Here is a 24,670-nt window from a genome sequence, read left to right as displayed (position 1 = left end):
TCTGTTTTCTCTTTTTTCACTTCATCATGTAAATCAATCCACTTTTCCACAAATTGACAGACAGTAGCACACGAATAAGCTTAAATACCTGTATCAGCTACATTAAAAGCAGCCAGATGTAAGAGACAAAATCACAGCACTCTGACACCATAATAAATTCAGACACAGAAAGAGAGAACAAAAAGAGGAAAAGAGGGTAGCGATATTGAGAGATCAGTGACATCCATTTTGGAAGTGCAGCCTCTTCATGCATTACCAAATCACAGAGGCTCATTAAAAGCCCAATAAATGTCTATTGCTTAAAGCTGTTGAGAGCATCACTTTCCAAATTGCTCTCTGGCAGAGTGGCATTTCACACTTGCTCTTCCCCCACACTCTTTGGTGCAATGAACACAAAGTTAACGATGGGTTCAATCTCTGAGCAAAGAGGGGGACAGCTCTAATTAGAAACAGTCCTTTGGATTGTCCCGATGCTAAACTGTTCGACTACATGAACACACACACACACACACACACACATAGATGCCTTATGGGCAAACAGCAGTGTTGGCACAGACACGCATTCTCAGACAGATGCAAACGACACTCGCATACAAACACACACACAATCAACAGTTCTCTTCTCCACCGTGTTTACTTTATGGTTCATGTTACTTCTCCATCAGGAAGTAGTTTAACGGTTCAGAGTTTATTTGTCATGAATTCATGTTCACTATGAACTGTGGGAAGAATGGGGAGGTTTGGCACATTCAGAGGTGCTTATGTGCTGAACAATCTAAGCATTAAATGGCTGGTTTTCAGTTTTTATTCTAATTTTCCATAATATAACACTATAAACTTACAAACTCAAAAAAAGGGACGAGTTAAGGTCCACTTTGAGCATACATGTATTTGTACAGTGTACTGTTCTAGTTCACTTCTAATCAAAAAGCAGGCAATTAAATAATTATTAAACTGCCTTTAGTCACATATTCCAGTGGGCGACTAATTCACTGCCCCCAGAGCACGATCTGATATTTGATATTCATTACAGTGATATATATCGATTAATCGATAATTACTTTGCTGAACTTTCACTTGATTCTGAGGAAGATTCTTGTCTGATTGAGACATTGTTCAAGAAAAAGCTTCAGTTGCACAGACTTTAGACAGCCTGTGGCACCTTTTCTAACATCTTTTGATGAGGTCAGAAATTCCAATTTATTATCATCCTCATCCAATGCAAAAACAGCAGGAGGACTGAGTATGTGATATTGCACTTTTTTAAGGCTACACTGACTGAATAAGATTTCTAGAATGTTGGGTTGATTGATCTGTTATTGGGAAGAAGTCAAAACTCCAGCAACACTTGTAGTATTAAGAACAACTTTATTGTGAGACCAACGAGTTTCAGTTTGTGGCCTTCATCAGGGTCATCATACAGCTCATTACAAAGAGATAAAAAGAGAACCAAGCACTGAGAAACATAATCAAAGCACACAAAATTAATAACTTAAGCAGATAAATAGGTACAGTAACTTTTTATTTTAACCCCCCCCCAGTTTGGCATTGATAAGCAGTATATAAACTCTTGGTTAATGTTTTCTAACTTATGAAGCATCAGTAACTGTGTATAAACAGATTTGTACAAACTACAAACTATGTTATGTTGTGATATCAAATAATCTGTTTAAACACCAGTTGCAGATGCATCATAAGAGGAGTTACAGTTGTTGACAGTTAGTCATAAATGCCTTTGCATTTCTTTACAACTACATTATAATGTGTCATCAACACGTCTTAAGTGTTTACATATTGCTTATTAATGCTCATTAGGGGGGCTAAATTACGGATGTGTTACGGATAAACATTTGAGAACTCATAAAACACTGTTCAATTGAGATCTCCATTTTCATGCCTCTTGGGAATAATCTTCTGAGATAAAAATAATCCAAAATACTTCTCTCTTTTTTTCTGGGAAAATAGACATTTCCTTGGCAGCGCTTAATCACTTGTATGCCTCAGAGAAACAAAGATGAAATGCGATGCTTCATTTCACTGAAATGTCTTGCCACAGGATTAGTTCATTCCTCTTATAAAAGAGTTTTGACCTCTTTAGACTATTTCCCCTCTCCATGCACCTTGGTAGTAATTGAAGTTGTGGCAGAAATCCCTACTCTGCAATTTATCTGTTATTAAAAAGAGCTTTAAGTTACCATCCCAATGATTCAGAAACACAAAGCTGTCGAGCTATTTAACCGACAATCTGGTTAACATAAAAATAATTACTGTAGCTGGAACTGCTATCTTAGATAAATGTGACTGTTTGTTGTTAACAATCTTTCCACCACATCACCTCTGTGACTTAAAGGATTATAATGTGTAAAACATATTTAAAGACACTGACTTAAACCTGTTGTGACTCCCATCATTGCAGAGCAGTTAAAAACGGCATATAAATATTGTTAAAGAGTTCAAGTATAAAATGTTCAATCACTTCTAATTATTGTCTCAATGATGATTTGTCTGTCTGTCCTTCTCCTCCCATGCAGGACCATACGCGAGTGGTCAGCCCCATCATTGACGTCATCAGCCTGGATAACTTTGCCTACTTGGCTGCCTCGGCTGACTTGAGAGGAGGTCTGCACAGTAACAGCTGATAACACACAGCTGCAGTCAAGGAAAACCCCTGTTTCGCAAAACCCTCATTATATGACCTCACAATCCCAGCCAGGCCAATTCAAAATCCATGATAGAAATTCCTAAATGGATTAGAGTTCATCTGGAAGTAAAGTTTGTGACGATACAAAGTTTTCATTCAACAGAAGTGAGTTTTTAAAAATATTTGCTGCAAGGACTTGATGCTATGATCGGTATGAAGAGTCGGCCCATTTAGAAGGTGAAATCATGAAAGTTAGTTCAGCCAAAATGAGCAGGATACTATCTGTCTTCTTGGCTGCTTTAGAACTGATGTCTAGACAAAGTGGTTGTAAATTTAACTGCTGGACTGACTTTTAGTCTCAATTTTTGCACTCTTTCACTTTAGGATTTGACTGGAGTCTCCACTTCAAATGGGAGCAGATTCCCATCGAGCAGAAAATGGCGAGGAGCGACCCCACACAGGCAATCAGGTGTGTCTACAAAGCTTGTTATCATAGTGTAGGGATCCATAGCGCCATAGTATTGATTCCTAACCTGAATAATTCATCATAAACATATATTATTTATATGTATGAAATATTATGGATATGCATTAATATCAAAGTACAAAGGATGTAAGCAAAAACATACTGACACATGCTAAAATACAAAAAAGATATTCATCTTCCTAGATATTCTTCACTAGATCCTAGACTACAAAAAGTTCAAATTATGCTCTCACTAAAGTTAGTTATAGGAGTACTTCTCGTTTAACAATATAAAACCTTTTCTGCCATCTCTTATTTTCTGTCTTGTAGGAACATTTGTGATATTTCTTGCCCATGGCAGGATTAACCTGCTAGAGTGCCACAGGGGCACTATGTTTGTTTTTGCTACGCTGAACTATTACCTGGTTCCCAGTTTGCAGAGTGGTTAAATACAAATTAATTTAGGAATACACTACATGTTAGCACAAAACTGAAATATTAAGGTCTAAAACTGAATTTTGACACAAAGACCCTCTACAAAACCTCAAGATCAGGCAATAAAGCAGGACCCACCTTAAGGCCTTTATTTTGTCAGTTGGTAGTGTGCTTTAGTAGATTTTCACAAACAAATGTTCAATTAAATTAGCACAAAACAGTGAACACATAGAAGGCCTGTCGCCGGCCTGTGGAGTTGCACCCTTGCCTAACTCACTATTTCTCTTGCTGTTGCATTTATATTGAAGTATGACAATCTTCTCTGCAGAATTAGAAATCATCATCATAATTCCATCTCCAGGCTTCTAAAACCTTTCCAAACTCTAAAAATGGCCAATCTGAAATTAGTTTGACAATTTTTGGGATTGAAGATCTCCCCCCATTAGTGAGTCTTTCTGAATAAGAGTGTGAGTTACAGTAAGTGTAGAAAATGTAAGTGACTCCTTTCCTCCCTACTCTGCAGGACTCCCGTCATTGCTGGTGGGATTTTTGTCATGGACAAGAGCTGGTTCAACCACCTGGGCCAGTATGACACCCACATGGACATCTGGGGAGGGGAGAACTTTGGTGAGCTCACTGATGATTTGTAACGTTTACTTGAATCAGAATAATGACTTTTTATTAATCATCCTCCACATGTATCCTACTCAGAATGCCTTTAAATGCACAAAACCAAGCTTTACTGCCCTACTGGCAATACTTCTACTCTATGTATGTTCAATAAGCTGATTTACAGTAAATGTTCCTAAAAGAGCCAGAAAGTAGGATTTCATTTCATTTTCTTAAACTTTCCTTTTCTAAAAGATGTTTACATTTTGATATGTGGACTTTCCTAGAGGTTTCCAGAAGAGGAGAAGTAGGTGGATAGGAGATTATGCACTTACTTTACAAAATAAAAAGCATACTGAATTTAATTATTAAACCAAATCCCTACAGTATATTTAGCTGAACTTAAACATCCAACAAGTCACTGATTTTAAAAGGTAAATCAATGAGGTATAATGGATTTTACCTTGGATAAATATCACTAGTTTGGAACAAAAATGAATGAAGAAAAGAACGTTTATTCTTCTTACTGACTGTTGTGTTTATTTGGAAACTAAACACATAAATAACAATGAAAAATTCAAATTCAAGTGATGCAACGGGACGTTTTAATGTCTTAATTTTTTTTTGTATATATTGGCTCTGGACAAACGCAGATGCTTTTGGGTGCTGCACAAGTCCAGCAGCCCGCTCTCCGAAATGTCAATTGTGTCCTTGGAATTTGCAAGGCAGCAGGGCATTAAATTGTCCACTACAACAGCTTTCATTCTGCTGATTTACAGCTTATAGCAATCTGCTGCATAAAGAATGTAGCAGGTGAAAATGGCCAGGCCAATATTTGGATGATGCAGCACAGCAGTGTAATTTATAGATGGATAGACAGACAGACAGACAGACAGACACCACTTGAGACAACTTGACCTCATCCTCTGTGTCTGTACTCCTGCAGAGCTTTCTTTCCGGGTGTGGATGTGCGGAGGAAGCCTGGAGATTCTTCCCTGCAGCCGCGTGGGTCATGTGTTCAGGAAACGACACCCGTACGACTTCCCAGAAGGCAATGCTCTCACCTACATTAAGTGAGTGCGTTGATCTGTTAGAAGCCTGAGATCCTGTCTGCTGCACAGTATTATTACACTGCAAAACAAATTACCAACTTGCTAGAAGGTTAATCTTTTAGTCGGCCTTAAAATCTTAAGTGTCACATGATTCAGCACAGTTCAGTGTGACGTTAAGTGCTTCACCAGGCAAACTTCACACTTTTCACATGTTTCGACTCAAGTGGCAGTGAGAGATGAGTAAGCAAGAAACTGAATTTTTAAAAAGTTTGCACAACGTCTTCACCCAGACATCACATAACATAAAAATAGTGAACTACTCAATTCTCATCTTGAAGTTGTTCTTAGTGACCAGGATCCAGCTTTCTCTGGATAGACTAAAGCAGAGATTTCCAACTCTTGGGCCTGGACCTTTTCTACCATGCTGCAAGGAAACAATATGATTAAGCAACAAAAACTGAATAATAATGAAACTTTATAGGCTATTTTTGCTGTAATTTCTTTGAAGTTGTAATCTGAGATTTAGTTTTTGCCCCCAAGAACAGTATACTTATTTTTACAGTTGGTTGTTAGTATGCAAGGCAACCAGCACCTTTCAGCATTCAGCAGTATATGAGATCTGTGTCAGGCCAACACTACCCAAGTGTTTCTTAGAGGTCTATTTGTATTCTAATTTAATAAGTAACCAGCAAATGATGTTAAATTTCTGTTTTTTGGCTGCTCCCCAACAATATAATTGTAATAAAAACAGTGTAAACGATGTTGGGAACCTCTGCATTAGGGCCTTTATTTCATCACTTCCTAAACACAGACAAGATTTACCACCAGTATACTGTACATATCAGCAACTAAAGCTGGAAATACAGCTGTAGTTTTGTATAAATATCTTGTCTAAAAGATACTGCTGCTGAATTCCTTAAACAAGTCGGACTGGTCCCAAACTGTCCCAATTTGTCTTCACTTGCAAATACACAGAGAATTTAAGGAAGATGAAATTCCTGATGGAGATGTTTGTGTCTGAATGCTCCTGCGTGGGACACTGTCATTAGGATGCCAGCAGCACTGTCATTACTGCGTCTGAGCAGGTGTTGTGTCTGTGTCCATGCAGGAACACCCGCCGGGCTGCTGAGGTGTGGATGGACGAGTATAAACAGTACTACTACTCTGCAAGGCCGTCAGCCCAGGGCAAGGCCTTTGGCAGGTATGTCCATTACACTGTCACGCTCTTCTCTCACCGTACAGTACAGACAGCAGCTCACATACAGGTTTGGTTATGTTTCATTCAGGTTAGAGATTCACTGATTTTGTCTCTTCTCAATGTTTTTATTGTAAATCTCAGATACCATCTTTTATGCACAGTCTTTAATGCTTCAGTCAAGCAATCAATGTGGTAAAAGAGTCGTTCTAACCATGCTTAGAATTTTAATAACAAACAATTGGTTCCCGTACAAACTCTTAATATAAATAATAGAGCTAGTAAGCGAGATCTCTTTATTTCACCATTTTCTTATGTGCACTCTCTTTAAGGACACATTCTTGATTAATCAGTTCATCGTTTTGTCTATAAAATATCAGAAACTTGTGAGAAATGCCTATTATAACTTCCGAGAGCCCAAGGGGGCATCTTCAATTCCTTGTTTTATCCAATCATCAGTCCAAAACCCAAAGATATTCAGTTTACTATCATATATAACAAAAGAAAAGCAGCAAAACCTCACATTTGAGAAGCTGGAACCAGAGAAGGATTGACATTTTTATTTGAAAAAATTACTGAAATTATAAACTGATTAGCAAAATTGTTGCCAATGAATTTTATGTTGATTGACTCATCAATTATCGGACTAATAGTTTCATCTCTATTTGTATAAGAGGCCCAGCGCCAGAGAAACACAAGAGAGCACTCAGTGCTGTGTTTGTAGATTATAACAGAAAGCCCTCTCTGGTATTAGCAGAAAAGAGTTATTGCTGGTTCAACACTATTAATAAGATCCCCATTAGTTGAGTCTGTAGGGTCAGCTGAGTTCTTTGCATCAAGATCAGCAAGATGCTCACTGATCTCTCTTACTGTGTCTCTCATTCTCCTCTCCTCCTTCCCTTTTCTATTTTCTCCTCTCTACTTGATCTCTCTGTGTCCCTACATCCTTATGTGTTTTCTTTTTGTAGCATTGCAGACCGTCTGACACTGCGGCGGAAGTTGAACTGCAAACCTTTCCGCTGGTATATGGAGAACGTCTATCCTGAGCTGAGGTGCGACACTCACACACAACCTGTTAAACATGAATGATAGTGATAGCAGCTCAGTTTAATTCATACTATCTTACAAAGCTTCCCCTGCAGACATATTTTAAGATATATAAAATACATAGATAATAAATAATATTACTAATAATAAATGTATAATAATTAGTTGTGTCTGATATGTTTTTTCCACAACATAAGTTTAATTATCTTGTTAAAAATTCCCATTGAAAAATCCAGAATTTGTGAATATGCAAATATTTTTCATTTCAAAAGTTTAACTGCTGGACACAAGATGTCTCCTACGTCACTATAACGTCCATTCTCAGTGTATGTGACCTGGAGGCTTCAAGTTTCCACATCACACTTATGTAGGCTGCATACTGAACCACGATTGGTTTACAAATTCACAAAATCACGCTCATACGTACGCGTCTTAAACTGAGATTTAAGGTGTGCAGATGAATGTAGAAACATCCTTCTAGTGTCAAACTCTGCACAGTGAAGGTCAAAAATCTAAGTGAAGTAACAATAAGCAAAACACATTTTCGATTGCAAGGTATACGGTTTGTATGCATGTTATCCTGAAATTTTTGGATGACTTTTATGCCTGACCTGTGGCCATTATAAAATTGTTAAAATTCATGTTGTGCTGTCTGTTATGCAACACCAAAGAGGGCCAAACCTTCCTTCCAAACACCATTAAAAACCAACAAATGGAAAATATTTCATGTGAAAAATGTGTTTTCCTGTGTTTCTTTTGATTGATTATTTAAGGAGGCCAAGAGGCTGCAGTGAGGCAGAAATGATTTTCAGTCGTGATTTCATTTCAAAAGAAAAAAAGCATGTTTAGAGAAAGAAAAGACACAATAATGAATGCAGTAGGAATTTCTTTTTCCTAAGCTCTTAATAATCTTGCAACTCCTTGGGATGTCATGACCCCGAAGTTCAGAGCCAATGATCTAAATATATCTGATTTGGATGGGAAACTCTGAGTGGGGTCACAGTGTGTATCCCACTAGCTTGTTTCTTAAAGCTCAGCCCCCACCTCTCTGGCTTATCTGCTTTATGTCATGCTTCCAAATAACAGTGGTCTCTCGAATAGTAATTGTATATTTTTATGAATATGTGTTGTAAAAAGGCGCATTACTTGTGGTGCGATTCTACTCAGGAGGGCGACCAGTCAATTCAATCCATCTGTTCTTCATTGTTGTAATAAGACCTTTCATTGGCCCCACTTCTCTCTGTCAATGGTTCCCTCAGGGTCCCTGAGCAGGAAGCTGTGTCCAGTGTGCTGAAACAAGGCGGTTTGTGTCTGGAGACCCGTGGGACAGACACCCTTGGCCTGGCAGAGTGCAGGGGCATCGGCGCCATCAGGCCGCAGTCGCAGGTTAGGACTCTGCCACTAGGGGGAGACTTCTGAAGTCTGAATTATTACCAGAAAATATGAAAATGTGCAGGAATTTGACCTGATGACACTGGTGTAAGGGCATATTAATAATTAATGCACTGGTTTGAGTATATAGCAGGCACATGGACTACGTAAGAGCTCAGATTCTGTGCAAAGGGCCCAAGCAATAGTGATGATGTCAAATGTGAACAATTACATAGATGCTTGGATGTGTACAAAATTTAATGACTGTATGACTTATATAATATAGTAAAAATGTATTCTGTGATTTAGCTGACAAATTATCATAAAGTATGGTGACATAAATGGCTCTTACCTTCATTTTGTAAAACTTACATATATTAACATGTTAATGCCAAGATCCTTCAGTCTCCTGTTCTGTAGCCTAAATAAAAAAACATTGTTGTTGCCTGGTTACAGAGCTGATAAACTCATGTTATCAATCATCACATGAGGAACTACATGCCAAGCCTTAATTTAAGTTTAGTCACACTAATCACTGTTACGATTTTACCATTATATTTATCATGATGCATACCAACTCAGCTGGACATCACAGTTATTATTGTGTGTAATGTTTGTATCCTGTGCAACCTGTGGTTATGTTGCCGACAAGGAAATGTGGTTCAAGCCAGTAAATGTGAGAAAAACTTGGAACAGTTTTTCCCTTTTCAGGAAGTAAACCCAGCCCAAGTTCCTTGATTTCACACTGCATCTCTTTAAACCAGGTTTCAATAAGGTTAAATGCCTTGTGCACAGTTGTAACCTTTTGAATTAGTAGCATATAGATGGAAACTTGTACATTATAAAAGAATAAATTAAACCAAAGGTTCCTGTAAATCACATGAACCCAAACTCTATGTTTTTCACTGAGACGATAGCAGCCACCACAGTTTTTCTGTGTTTTGCAGAGATGGGAACTAATAGAGCCACTGATCCGGCAGCAGGACCTCTGCCTGGCCATTTCAGCCTTCACAGCAGGGTCAAAGGTCAAGATGGAGCCCTGCAGTACAAAAGAGCCCAGACAGGTAAGAAGAAATTGTTCATTAGCCTTTCAAAATACAGTACATTTCAGTTACATTTTGAACATTTTTTCCACAATACATTTAAAGAGTGCCATAAAAAGTCTAATTTAATTTCTTTTATAAACAAGCTATTCTGCTAAGTTATTGTGTTAACTAAGGGTTAACAAAAGAAACTTGGAATTTGCTTTAATCTTGCACTATCAGTCATTTTAAAAGTAGGTCTCAGTTTTTCCAAATGGATATCTCATTTTGGAATCAAGCTGCTCGTTTGTCCTTAATGTGCCACTCACATTGGTGAACTCAGACATGAAAGATTTTGAGCTAAGAGGTGGTTCCAGAACAGATGCTACGCAGCCCGTCTGCTGATGATGCCAGGAGGCTCAGACGATCTGAGTGGCCTTAATGCACTGATGCAGCTCATGCCAAAGGCAGAGCAGTTGATTTTATAGATGCAGTAGAACAAGCGCTCCCATAACTTCAGACCCCACCCTGTTCCTTCCTAGTTCTCCCCTTTGTGAATGTTGAGCACTCACATCCCATGTGGACTCTCGTTGGCTGCACGGTTGATTCATGACATCCAAGAGGGAGTCATTAACTGGAACCATGTGTATGAGTGTGCGGGACTCTTGCCAGGCCATCCTCTCATCTCTCTGTAGGTCCATCACAATCCTTTGAGAGTTCTTTGGGAGCCTGCCCATCAACAAGCAACCAGTTTTGTGGGAGACATTTGGCCTCTTTGTCCTGAGTGTTTATTCTTAGAGAAAGGAAAACATTACTTTGCTCTCTAAATGAAAGAGTATTGAAGTGATTAACTCCTGGAGCAACAAGTGATAGTGGCACCTTATTTAATAATGTAAATATGTAGGCATATTTCGACATTAAAGCAGAACTTGGGTTAGAATGATGTTGTGAGTTTACTGACTGATATGTCTGATCCTGGGCTGTTATTCATTATTGGATATTTTTCAGTCATGTCATCCATCACCAATATGACAGAGGCGTTTCCCTGATCACTGCTGCATAAAAATGGTCTGGAACAATTTTGCACCATTTTATTTTCTCAGCATTAAAGTTTTATTGAAAATTTCAGTTTTTTTTATGTATAAATTCGTACATTTAATCCTGAAAGAATTTCATTAGTTTGGGTTTCACTGGAGAGATTATGTCCAATGCTGGTCTAAAGGCTGCTTTAGAAGCTTGTCCAATAAAAATAAATTTAATGAAATACTCCAAGATCTTTTGGCATGAATTAGGCAACTTTCAAGACACAGAAAACTGGCTCAAAATGTTGGGTTTTAGAAACTGTATCACAAATATGTTGGTGTCTATATCTGCATTAAAAAAATGTAAACTGTAGTTAAACACACTCAATGTACTAATCATTGTTACTAAACTGTTGATGTTTTCACTCTGACATTTCATTTCATCCTTTTCTTTGTTTCACAAACACGCACAGGGCAGGCACATGTAACAGTACAACATGCTTACAATATGTGACACACATAGGTATACACAGACCTACTCTCCCTCCTCTGGGATTTTAAGATTAAACCCCCTATTCACCTCCAGACTTTGATAAGCCTCCACATGGCCCCAGAAAAATCTGTGCTTGGCACTCTCATTCTCTGCTGTTGCCTGAAGTTCAGCTCTAACTATTTAATCAACAAGCTAATAAACAAACCACTTAGACCTGGTGATTTATAGACAGCCTGTTTAAGGGGAACACACTTTCTCAACCTCTTTACTTCAGTCTCAAGTTTCTTGTTGAAATTGCTCCGGCACTTAGTGACTATGATGATAATAATAATAATAATAATAATAATAATAATAATAATAATAATAATAATAAAAGTATGTTTATATAGCACCTTTCATACAGGGGGTGTAGTTCAAAGTGTGTTACAATAAAGTGAAGAAACAAAAGGCAAATTGAAACAAATACTGCAAATATTGCACGATTAAAAGAAAGCAATCAAATGAATAATAAACAAAAGAGGCTGCAAATAACAAGAACAGGTATGCTAGACTGGACCCTGGGGAGTCTCTCTGTTGAAAAGAATATTAGATTTATAGCGAAGAAATCCAGCTGACTTGTTACTCAGTGGAAATCATGTTACAATACAAAATTACAACATGACGTATTTGTAAGTAAGAATTGGAGTTAATCTGGCTCCCTTAATGAACTTTACATTTGAATTCCTCCCATCAGAGTATCCTGTGAGTGATTTGTGGAAAGGGCGAAGGAGTGTTAAGTGATTTAATGATAACCATAAATAAATATTAGGAGAAAGTACAGCAATAAAAAAGAAATACAACACCATTTTTTCCAGCTTGGGTGATGATATGAGCCTGTGGCCTTTTGGTAATGAGCTGTCTCCTCTAAGCTTTAGCCTACAGTCAAATGTACCTCTGTACATTGTTACCGTACAAGTAATTATACTGCAATATACACTCAGTTGCCAGTTTATTAGATACATTTAGCTAAAAGTTAAAGAGCAGTCCTGAAATAAATCCTACTTCCATGAAGGTTATAATGTTCCATTGTTGTTTGGACCCGTTTTAGAGAGGATTCAACTTTATGGTCATTTTGGAGGCTGCAGTTTGTGGTGCTGTTGAATTATGTTGCATCATACTGAGAAGTGTTTCTAACATTATGTCCAACCAATTTATATCAGTGAGGGTAGAGTAAAAAACAGAAACACCTCTCTGTATAATGCAATACAATTTAACAGCAGCACAATCTACAGCCAAAATGATCATAAAGTTGAATCAGCATCTCTCTAAAATATATTAACCTTCATGCAGGATTTATTTCATGGCTGTTGCATTAGGCTACATTAGTTTTACTTAGCTGTACCTAATAAAGAGTGTAAAAATAAGTAATAATTAATTAAATTATTTGTTTGCATATTACAAATAAAACTATTATATAAGATATAATGATATGTTCACACAAATATTTACATACATATATACAAAATACAGCTAGGCTGATAAATAGGCCAGGCTGATATTTTGGATATTATATATTAGCTTATTACAGATATATTAGTATCAGTGTGTATATGTAGGCCAATAAGTAACAAGAATTTGCAGTACAGAAATGCCAAACTGATTTGAGTATCAGTCGGCTATAATACAGACACACTTACACCTACATACACAAATTAAAAGTAAAAGTAAAAAGTGAAGGTACACATAAAGCCTCTGTGAGTGTTATGTATTATATTATTTGATAATTACTACTGATGATAATGTGTAAGTTGGTCGAGGTGGCTCTAATTTTAACTATTTTATATACTGTTGGGTAGTTTAGTGCATCATTTTTTATAAACTCAACTAAACTTTTGTATCTAAAATTAATCTTCTTACTTTGTAAAGTCACTAATAACTAAAACTGTCAAATAAATGTAGTGGAGTAAAAAGTACAATATTTCCCTCTGAAATGTAGTGGAGGTGAAGTATAAAGGAGTATGAAAAGGAAAAGTAAAGTAAACTCAGTAACAAATGGTGTATAGAACATTTAATCAGCTAAAACAAATTGTTTTTTCTCTTGTGGGATGGCAGGCTGCTGTGCACTACAGCTGGCTATACTATGATTTTTCCGCTGAGTTCAGCAAGTCAATCATTCATGTGATTACTGTTAATCCAGGTCTGACTCAGTCCATTACTCACTACTAACTTGAACCTTCTGTGCTGATACACATAATTTATGAGTAGCAGAGTAATACAAACCAGAGAATGTCGAAGGACATCTACGCTTTCTATAAAAGTAATTGGCAGAGATGAAATCAGGTCTTTTCATCTTTAGTTTTTTCTCTCTCTGCAGAAGTGGAAGCCAAAAGGCACGGCTCTGCAGCACATGGTCAGTGGCCTCTGCCTGGACAGTCAGACCCCGACAGGCCCTCCGGTCATCACACAGTGTCGCCCCCAGATGGCCAGCCAGTCCTGGGAGCCACAAATTATCACCTGAGCCACAGCAGACGGGGGGAGAGGGAGGAGAGGAGCAGATTCTAGACCCGGCCTGCAGAAGGACTCAGGGGATCACATCTGTCACACTGTCTGTTGAGGGATGAAAGGAGTGAGAACTGTACTTTTGTGATGTGAACTTCAAGCTCCTTATCATTGTGTCTTGGTGACAACAGCGTCGCTGAAAACATTTTAAGGCCTTGTTGAGCAAAACATCTGAGGTCTTTTGTGTACAGTGCTTCATCCCTCGAGGATGCTGCCATTCTTCTACATAATCTAAGCTTTTCACTGAAAACTGTTGCACATCTCACTTTTTAATTTCTGTATCTATCCTGGTCAACAGTTTGCTTAAAATTGGAGTAGTGAGGATTGCCTAAAAACAAATGAATGCATACTGTACTGTAGCAAATGTGTTGAGGTGCACCTGACCTACTCTGAGTAAAAGTCACTGCCTGTCTTGTTGGCTAGTATTAGGTTGAGGTGTTTCTGATGACGGACCAGGACAGCTTCATGTATAGCCAACTAAAATCTGAGATTTTTTTTATTGATGAATAGCAGTCTTGAAAGCACCATGCAAAGCGCCATCAGGAACATTATTTATTGTTTTGCATGGTCACACCCAAAGAATGTTTTTTTTTTTCTGTCTCTCTACAATAGATTTTATGTAAATATTTGAAGCAGATAATGGCTTGGTTTTTGTGTAAAGTACTCTATATGTTGTTTGAAAAATAAAATGTGGTAACAAAGGAATTATTGCTGTAGTTATTTGCAAAATAAGTTGGAATATTGTGCTGTTTGGTCTTGTTTGAGCTACAATAATATAGCAAAGAGGAGTCTTTCTACAACACAGTATCATCTGAGCATCAAACTTCATTTTAAACAACAAAAGATACTTTTGACATTTGTGTCATTTTATATTGCAAATATGTGTTGACAGTAGAAATGTCCTGAATTTATAATTCATTATAGATATGACACAGCTTCAATAAGTATTTCAAACATGTAATAAAGCAAATGTTATGTTTGCTGGTAGTGCCAGTAGGTTTGTCTGTTGGTCCTACACTTGGGGCCAGAGTGAAAAATTTCAACATCTATTAAATGAACTGCCGTGAAATTTGGCACAAACGTTGAAGGTCTGCAGAGGATGAATCCTAATGATTTGGTTATTCGCTGACTTTTCATTCAGTGCTACCAACAAGTCAAAATTTTCAGTTGTCCTAAACTTAAGTTCATGGCAGGATAACTCTAAAACCAGTTACTAAACCTGTTAGGTTCCACAGTACTTTTTAATTGTCACAACGTCAACCTGATTCTAGTTCCACATTTTCTATCTGCTCTCCTCTCTTGCCAAATACTAACTCTCCAGTCATTTCAGATCCTGCCACTCCCTGCTGCCCTGCAGTAACCCCTGTGTTCCCTCCATTTCGTCACCTGACCTGCCCTGCCCACCTGCACACCTGTTGCCACGTCCTCATTAGCCTTGCAGTATATATACCGGCCCATTCCCATTAATTTAGTTAATGTATCAGCCATCATCTCTTCGACTTCCTAGTGTGGGCATGTTAGCATGCTAGACAACATACTAAGTGTAAACATGTTAGCATACTAAATATTAAGTAAGTACATTTACTCAAGTACTGCACTTAAGTACAATTTTTAGGTACGTGTACTTCACTTGAGTATTTCCATTTTATGCTGCTTTATTAATCTTATCCACTACATTTATTTAGTTACTTTGCAGATTCAAGTTATCAATGCAAAATAGAATCAACAGATCCATTCTGATGTGTTTGTTATAGATTAAGCTACCCAGCAGTATATAAAGTAGTTAAAATTAGCTCCACCTTTACCAGCTGCAACATTAAAGTGATGCTTACGCAATCCAGTTATATAATATATATTATTCTTAAATGGGTCATTCTGCATAATGAATACTTTTGATTTTGCTACATGAAGTACATTTTGTTCATACTTTTCTTCTACTCAAGTATAATTTTGAATACAGGACTCTTACTTGTAATGGATATTTCTACATTGTTGTGTTGGTACTATTACTTAAGTAGAACTACTTCTTCCACCACTGACAATTTCAAACATGTCACATGAAAGCAGAGGAACATATGATGAAGTGACAAAATCAGTGAAGAAGTGGAAACGTGATGAAGTCTAATTAAGCACAGTAAGTGAAAACACCGGTGTGTGTGTGTAAGGGCACGTTACTGAAGTTACACATGGCGCCCACAAGGGGGCAGAATATCCTCACAAATGTGTTAGAGGCTCACCAGGCTACATTTTATTGACTCATTGACTCAAAGACCTTGACAGGTTGATGGATGAACGCTTGTTGTAAAAATAAAAAAGGAGTGATAAAGACGATTGGGTTTAAGATAATCAAAAATAAAAGGAGCGTGGCAGTGAAAAGAAGGAAGAGAAAATGTGTGTTTGATAGAGAGGGAGATATTTAAAGCAGGTGCATTGGTGCAAAGAAATACTATTGGCATGACAATAATCAGCATAACAGGCTTGACAACTTTGTTAACAAAAGTTTTTTTTTTCTTCTTTGTTGACCTTCCAGGCCACAAAACATGCCACACTGCAGCTATGCGAGGAATGCAACTTGATGCTGATAAACTTCTGGCCTTTTAAAGAGGCCGAGGTTTCATCATCTGGGGTAGACGGGGTGGAGGCAAACATGGCAGAAGCTGGAGAAAAGACATTATGACAAATAAATATGAAAAGTCAGATCAGTTTTTGAATGCAGCATAGTGAGTGTCGGTCACGAAAACATGTTTGCCATTTGGGGGACTAAAAACAAAAACAAAAAAACCAGATCAATACTTGACAATTGTTGTAAGAGACAACAATGTTCGAGATCACTCACGTGATAACAGGAAGGGCATTAAGACTGCTGTGTTATCCAAATGGGCCTTTAAACTATGTGGTTTGAAGAGCTTCTTCACTGACAGGTCTTTATTTGCATACCAGCCAGACAGAGAATATATAATAAAGAATGGATTACATGACTGACACGAGTGGTGAAATGTGACCAAGTACATTTACTCACACACTCCACATAAGTACAATTTTTAGATAGCTGTACTTTACTTGAGCATTGCTATTATATGCTACATCACAACTTTACTTCACCGCATTTCAGTGGGAAATATTGTACTTTTTACTCCATTTCACAGTTTTAGTTACAAGTTACTGTGCATTTCGATTTTACATACAAAGATCAACATAAACATAACATTTGATGCATTGTTATAGATTAAAACTACCATAAAGTATTTAGTTAAAATTAGCTCCTCCTCAACCAAATACAAAAGTAATAGGCTGCTTACAGTACACATTAATGCAGCAGTAATTATGATCCAGTAATAAAGATATAAATAATATATAATAATATATAACACTCATGGAAGCACTTTTACTTTTGATACTTTGAGCACATTTAGCTGATAATACTTCTATTATTATACTTCAGTAAAATTTCACAGGACTTGTAACTAAGTATTTTTACATTGTGATATTTTAATCTAATACTTATGTATTAAAATCTAATAGATGTGAATACTTCTTCTACCACTGCTGGAGCCTCACTGTACACTCATTGCACAGTTTTACATCTATGTTGTTTCTAATGTGCAAAGAGCAAAGGCAGAAATGATAACTTCCAGCCGTGGATCTTTCAAAATAGGACAACCTGGCCAGACACAACTTGATCAGTTATTTTAGGGAGCATCAAATAGTGTTTTTGTCTGGGCTCTATCAATAGATCACAGTACAATAATTTAAGTAATTTAGTTTGAAATATTTGTCCAGTCTAGCAGCTGATCTCTCCTTTGCAGTGATGAGTCTACAGCAGTGGTGGAAGAAGTATTCAGATCTTTTACGTAAGTAAAAGTAGCAATACTACAGTGTAAAAATACTCTGTTGCAAGTAAATGTCCTGCATTCAAAATCTTACTTAAGTAAAAAAAAAAAAAAAAGTCTTAGCATCAAAATATAAGTACTCATTGTGCAGAATGGCCCATTTTAAATTCACATATGTTATATTACTGGATTATAATTAGTGATGCATTAATGTGTTTATCTCTTTAATGTTGCAGCTGGTAAAGGTGGAGTCTATCATAATTTGTTAGTTGATTTATATTTTGTATTAATAGTCTAAATCAGCAAAGTAACTAGTAACTAAAGCTGTCAAATAAATGTAGAGGAGTAAAAAGTACAATATTTGCCTCCATGTGTAGGCTAAATGTAGTGAAGTAGAAGTATAAAGAACCATAAAAGGGAAATAATCAGAATCAGAATCAGAAATACTTTATTGATCCCCGAGGGGAAACTGTTTCGCTAGAGCAGCTCACTATCACGTCAGTGCACACAGGGAAAGAAGTAATAAGCAAAAAATATAATACACACAAGTGTGAAGTACAAAGTGGGTTTATGATAATAATACGGTATAAGGTAATAGTGCATGAACTGTCAAGAATAATCAGAATAATAGTCGAGTAAAGTAATATTAACTAATATCAAGTACCTCAAACTTGTACTTATTTACAGTACCGTCCACCACTGGTTTACAGGGTGGTATAACGCTTACTGCTCTAAAAAAAAAAAAAAAATGCAGTGAAAGCCCAATTTGATCCAGGCTGCACTGTCGTCTATCGATCACCTCCAATCTGCACGCGCCGGCCAATGAGGGCGCGCGGAGGCGGTCCGTTGCTAAGGATGAAGTTTGGTTGAGTCTCCGAGTAGCAGCCATTCAGCGGCAGTGGCTGAAGCGATTGGACTGCGAGCGTCTCCCCCAACACTTTCTGTGGAATTTGAATTATTTTGGCACTGCACGGTTCGTGATACATAGGTGACGGCATTAACCGGGCATCTTCTGGGTCGCAGCGGTGATCACAGGTAGGTTGAAAAACGTGTAACGTTTTATTTTAACCAGCCTGCCCGGTAATGCTTGTTAGCTCAGCAAGCTAAGCAGCACTAGCTTGTGTTTTTCGGATGCGGCACACGCAGCTATGTTAGCTTCACGGCTTTTAGCTCCCAGTTATATGGCATTTAGGTTAGCTCGCTTGCTAACCTGACTAGAAAACATAATGATCTAAATGTAAGCTGTCTAGCATCCCTTACGGTTGTTGGAAAAGGTCTCCCTCTGCCCTACCGAATGAGCTAAGAGGTTAGTTAGCTAGCTAACGTTAGTTAAGTAGCTATCGATACTCAACTTACCTGGTTAACTTTAAGAGATGAACATTACTCAGCAAAATAATAAACCCAACTCGGATTAAAATGATGATCAACTAGCACATCATTTCTCATAGAATTTCTCATTGATTGTCACACGGATCACTTGTGTTATATCATCGTTACTAATGTAGGCTGGCATTAAGGGGGTGTATTCATTTGCAGTTTAGTTTAGTGACTTGGCAAGTTTGTAAAAATGTTTCACAACCGTCGACTGTATAAAATAGGTCACGACCTAGCTACAATCGAAACATATGGCTAGAAAGACAGCTGCTTAGACGTCCAGCACCCAGCCATCAGACAGGTTGATCGCCCTGAAGATATAAACTGTGACTCATAGTCTTAACACTCTGAATTTTTGTGAAGTGTGATAATGTGCCCTAGATTATCTTATATGGTAATGATAGACGCTTGCTAGACCTTTAACTTGCATGGGAGTTTGCTCCTCGGAGCAACCACAAAGCAAGATATTTCCATTCTGGTCTGCCATCCGTGATCAGATAAACATCAGTGGTCAGATTACCTTCCACATGCAGACTTTACAAAGATAGCTCCATAATAGATTGTGTGATAGCCACAGCAGCACACCCATTTGACTGAAACACCCTTCTTATTGGACAGTAACCACATTTGGACGCTCTTATTAGCCATAATTGTTGAGTCATGAGGTTTGTGACTTGAATACTACAAGATGAGTTATGTAGTTGTCAGCATCAAGTATGTAAAACATTCGTACATGCCACTGTTTTGTACTTTCCATTGTGAAGACAATGGTGTGAAAAATCCAAGGTAGAAACTGACAGTTTAATCTTTATAAAACTGATGCTACTTGTATCCTATATAGGGCATACATTTAGAAACTGTAAATGTCTTTTGGAATGGAATTTGATGTCTCACCCATACAAAGAGAGAGCAGTGATTTGTGGGTGCCCCACATTTCCCCAGAGTAACTCATGGCTTAGCTCATCTCACAGAATGAGGGAGGCAAGATTGGCTATCTGCCACCAAACCCACTGTGTCTGTCAGCTGTTTGAGAGAGGAGGAGAATGCCAGAGCAAGTCACTGTCCGGAGCATTGTGATTCACTCTGTGGGAGAAACTAGCGTTACTCTCAGCAGTTTGCTCTGTTCTCAAAGGAGAGGCCCTTTTCTTGGCAGGGAGCTGTACATGTGAATGCTGAGTTGTGATGCAATATGGGTAGATAAACTTGCTGTGCAATGACGACGCAATCAAAGGACTTCACTTTTGTCCCCTGATAGCAGCGAGATAGTCGAACTTCTTATGGTGAAAGTAGAGTGAGCGTCAATGTCAGCTTAGCTTTCAGTCCAGTGGTAATCAGAAATACTTTATTGATCCCCGTAGGGAAACTCTTTGTTACAGTAAATTAATTGATATGAGATGACAAGAACGTGAGATATGCCTCTGTGTTTGTTTTCTTTTACTACATCGAATGGTCTCGATCAGGGCATTTTGTCTGTGACCATCTCTTGACTGCTCACCTGCCATGTTTATTTGCCATATAAATCCTTACTTTTGGCTGCAGTTTTGATGCGGGCCATTGAATGTGCCTGCAGATGTTATCGTCCATAACCTGTGGTTTTTGTCAACATCACAGCTGATTTAATAAAATGCTCAAATGTTTACTTACGCAATTTAATTTGTGTAGGAAGGTGAGAATAAGGACATGTAAACTCAGGTGCACTGAGATGCCTGAAAATCTGGTTCTTGTCCCAGGTTTAGAGAGGTATCGTTCATTAGGAGTGACAATGTAATCCAAATTTGTGTGATTTTGATGGCAGAGAGTATGCCAAAAAATGCAGACAAATCTGTTGTTAAAGTTACAGGAACTAGAGTGGGATTTGTTTTGACACTTTCCTCTGCCAAACGCTCTAACCTTTTGGGATGATAAGCTACCAAAACACTGCTCAGTAATGGAGCTGTTTGCAGTCTGGAGATTTTTACACTTTTTTTTTTTGTTTTTACAAAATTGGACAGTGTGACTCAAGATGAACTGTGTACAAAAATGCACCAAAGTAAATTTCTCTACTATGGTTAAGCACAGAGAAAATTACCTGTAAAATTATTCTAATGATCCCTTCAGAGGACAAATGTTCACGTGAGAATCATTAACATCCAGTACCATGTGGTAATTGGTGCCTATGCATCATTATAAAGAAGGCATGCTGTCTGCACATCCACACACAGAGCACCATATTCTGAGCTGATTGGGACTGGATCCAACAGAGACACTCTGAGAAGATTCAACCAGAGGGGAGGTTTTAGAATCAGGATCTCAAATGTGCAGCTGACCCCATTTCAACATAAGTAGCCTAAAATAGGTTCTGTGGTTCCACAGAGTTGGCTTGAACTTGTGCCTTTTGATGTGTTTGTTGGTAAGCAGTGTTATCCTCTACTTTATTGTTGTTGTTGGTCATGGCCTTTTCACATAAATCAGTCACTTTGTAAGATCTGTTTCAGAAACTGATTGTACACAAGATGAATACTACAGAACATCTTTGACTGACACACACACACATACACACACACACACACCAATCAGGTTAAGTTAGGAAACCGAACATCATGTCTCATGTTGTTATCTGCACAATATTGTAATCAAACGTGGACTATATGAGATGATAGTCCTTGAGAAGAAATCAAAAAGTAGCTAACAGAACTAGCAGTCACAACCATAGCAGCCCTGTAACATTGTTTCCTCCACTCACATTATTTTAACATGACTTTAAATTCTTTGTCTGAGGTATTTTTATTGCACAATCACATAAATAAAAACCTGTAAAAATGTTTATTGGGTACATTGTCAAGAATTTCCATTTCTATAGAAAAAAAAACAAATTAGTATCTTAACCTTTTTATAAAGCAAACTGAATTTTGCATTTGCATGAATGTTTTTAAAATCATGCTCCTACTGTCAGTGAAGAATGGTTACATTACCATAGAGGTAGTAATAGTGTCACTATTTTATACACACCATGCAGTATTTGTCTGTGGGCTGTTTTTTAGTCGCAGTATATGGCTGTGTCAGCACCCAGCACTCATTTAAAAAATGAAAAACAACAGTGTAAGGGTGGGTGTTGCATGGTGTTACTGTGTTGAATGCAGTTCTTTGAGGGTCCCCATTTGGGACAATATCTTTAGCTTAATTAGGTCCAAGGGGCATTGAGCTCCTCATTTTGCTCTGGCTGTGTAAAGTGTGGATTAGGGCTTGGGGGGTTGGGGGTGCGTGACTGTATGCAAGGAGTTGCCTTTCAGGTTTGTGTCTGTATCACTCCTCCCTGGGTATGGTATGGGGCTGAGGGACTCCTTTTGTCTCTCTGGGCCCTTATATAGAGTGATACCTGAGCCTCCTGGCCTGGAACAGCTCATGCTTTATTCAGCCCTCTGATCTCTGGTTTAATTAAGAGTGACCCAGGACGGAGTGATCGGTGGTGTATCTCACAGGGTGGGAACTTTGTGCCAGCCGGAGTGCTAGACGTGTAAGTCTTTTGGCCGAGGTGTGTTTGTCGCCTCTCGAAGATGCAAGTATTTAGAAAACAATAAGATTGACCCAAAAAGTCACCAGTAGGTTACAAATACATTAACTTAGCTATAAAAATAGGGAATCAAGTCTTTCTACTCTTTTCTGGTAGCAGTTTCATTGTATTATCTGCCACTGGCAGTGGTTTTGGATTTGAGGAGTTTTGTTTGTGATTTAAAGTTTCCCACCCCTCCTTGTTCACTGGGTCCTTCTCTGTCTTGCTTCTCAGGTCGACCAATGCTATTTTTGCCACCAATATTTGACTATAGAATTGATATATTTCTCATATTTTCTTGAGGTTTGTTAATTAATATGACCAGATGTTAGTTACCTGTATAAAAAAAACATTTATTACCTAAACATACACAAATGTGCAAGGCTTAACCTGCACCTGCATTTGTAGCATGACTAAAATCTTCATTGGATGTGTGTGACACAAAATCAGATTTTGGTATTGGCTTTATAAAACCACATCGGTGCATCCCACCTCTCTGTTCCTCTGTATGCACTAATGTAAACATCTCAGGGTGTGGTTGGTGTAATAACTCCCTGTCTGAAAACTAAGTGACGTGTGTGCGTGTGTCTGTGTTTATGTCTAATGACTCCCTGTCTATAGCATGAGTGACACACATTGTGCACAATTGTCATTTACTTGGCTGAGCAGACAGTCTGCATGTTGTTTCTACTATAGTTCTGTCTAATCTGTAGTATATTCCTGGCTTTTCTTAGCCCCACCTACTGTCGTCAACCTGGATGTTTATCAACGTTGCCGTGGCACCGGTTCCCTGGTAACCACCATAGCGGTTGCTAGGTGATGCAGCAATAAGATCAATAAGACCCAACAAAATGTTCAGAGTTGGTTCCTCATGTCAAAAAGACAAAAAAAAAAACCCTCAGTGCTTCAAAAACGTGAAAATGATTAAGATTCTGATGCGCTTACATAAACAAAAGCGCACATAGTGCAATAGACAAACATCAGTGACTGTTACAAAACATGCAGATAGGTAGCACGTTTCAAGCTCATCCTCAGGCAACATGCTGCTTAAGCTTGAAGCTTTAATTATAATGTGTGCATCAGAATCTTTAACAATTTTTACTTTTTGCAAGCAAGGAGCTTTTAATCTTTTTTTTTGTTGTTGTTGTTTCTCTCCCTATTTGTCTCACTGTATTTGACATGAATTCCCCTCAAACCCACTAGTCATCTCTCCGCTGATCGGGTTGTGTTCAGGAATTCACTGACACCAGTAGTGACGTACTATATTTGATTAAGATGGATCAAAAGTAAAGTATAGAAGTATAACTGTACAAAGTGAAGTGGCTTTTGTTTTTCACATGTGCAATGTTAGTTTTTTTAAATGTATATTAACGGCTTTCATCTCATAAAATGTTTGTGCAGTGGCCTCAAACTGGTAAAGAATTGATTATCAACCCGTATTCTGGGAATTAGAATCAGAAGTTCGGCTTTGCATTGAATCTCAATGCTTTGTGTCTCTGTAGTTTAGATCAAAAACTAGCAACTACTGAAAGTTGTTGGGCAGATTTTTTGCCATGTTTACATATTCTTTGATGAGATGACTGAAATCATAATTTCATCAGTTTACTGCTGTATTTTATTCAGGCAAAGCTCTTCTGCAGTTGTTAGCGTTAAGACAGCATTTTACACTTAAAACATCAACAGATGTTTGGCTTAATTTGTTTAATGTAAAAAAGGGTTTTGTAAAGAAACATTTTCACTCAGCAAAATAAGGCATCAAAAGGAAACACAGCTTTGGTATGAAGACCAAAACATAGGTTTCAAATCTGCACAAGTCTGCACAATTTTTTTTTTTATTGATATCCATCTTCAAAATGGCCTCATAAACAAGCTCTCTCCCCCCAGTGTAACATCTCTTGTTACTCCAGGCCTCACTGTTTTGAGCTCAGACTCTTCTGCTAACTCGTGGTTTACAGGGAAGCTCCTTCTGGCCCATATGGGTCTATTTGGACCGGTGCTGGCTGTTGTGTAACTGCAGTGTGTCTGATCCAAAGTCTGCTGGCTACT

General features: G+C 37.9%; 2 protein-coding genes across 7 annotated transcripts in view; both read left to right on the top strand.

Moving 5' to 3' along the window:
• The window catches only part of galnt16 (UDP-N-acetyl-alpha-D-galactosamine:polypeptide N-acetylgalactosaminyltransferase 16), a 40,878-nt gene extending 26,282 nt beyond the window's left edge, over window positions 1–14,596 (top strand). The window contains 9 exon segments of the mRNA XM_044166775.1: window positions 2,532–2,619; window positions 3,026–3,110; window positions 4,066–4,169; window positions 5,098–5,224; window positions 6,312–6,404; window positions 7,367–7,450; window positions 8,705–8,831; window positions 9,764–9,880; window positions 13,707–14,596. Coding sequence (XP_044022710.1) covers window positions 2,532–2,619; window positions 3,026–3,110; window positions 4,066–4,169; window positions 5,098–5,224; window positions 6,312–6,404; window positions 7,367–7,450; window positions 8,705–8,831; window positions 9,764–9,880; window positions 13,707–13,850 — 969 coding nt within the window. The 3' untranslated portion in view covers window positions 13,851–14,596.
• A 3,998-nt stretch (window positions 14,597–18,594) lies between these two features.
• numb (NUMB endocytic adaptor protein) overlaps window positions 18,595–24,670 on the top strand; it is a 41,680-nt gene continuing 35,604 nt past the window's right edge. For 4 of the 6 annotated variants that reach the window (XM_044167514.1, XM_044167511.1, XM_044167513.1 and 1 more), the window contains exon 1: window positions 18,596–18,756. The gene's annotated coding sequence lies outside the window, so the exon portion shown is untranslated. Of the gene's footprint in view, window positions 18,757–24,670 lie in introns of all 6 variants that reach the window. The other 2 variants (XM_044167512.1, XM_044167510.1) reach the window with 1 other exon arrangement.

The sequence above is a fragment of the Siniperca chuatsi genome, linkage group LG15 (assembly GCF_020085105.1).
Source record: "Siniperca chuatsi isolate FFG_IHB_CAS linkage group LG15, ASM2008510v1, whole genome shotgun sequence".
Lineage (NCBI taxonomy): Eukaryota > Metazoa > Chordata > Actinopteri > Centrarchiformes > Sinipercidae > Siniperca > Siniperca chuatsi.
Note: the sequence above shows the minus strand (reverse complement) of the source record. Positions and strands in the feature narration are given on the sequence as shown.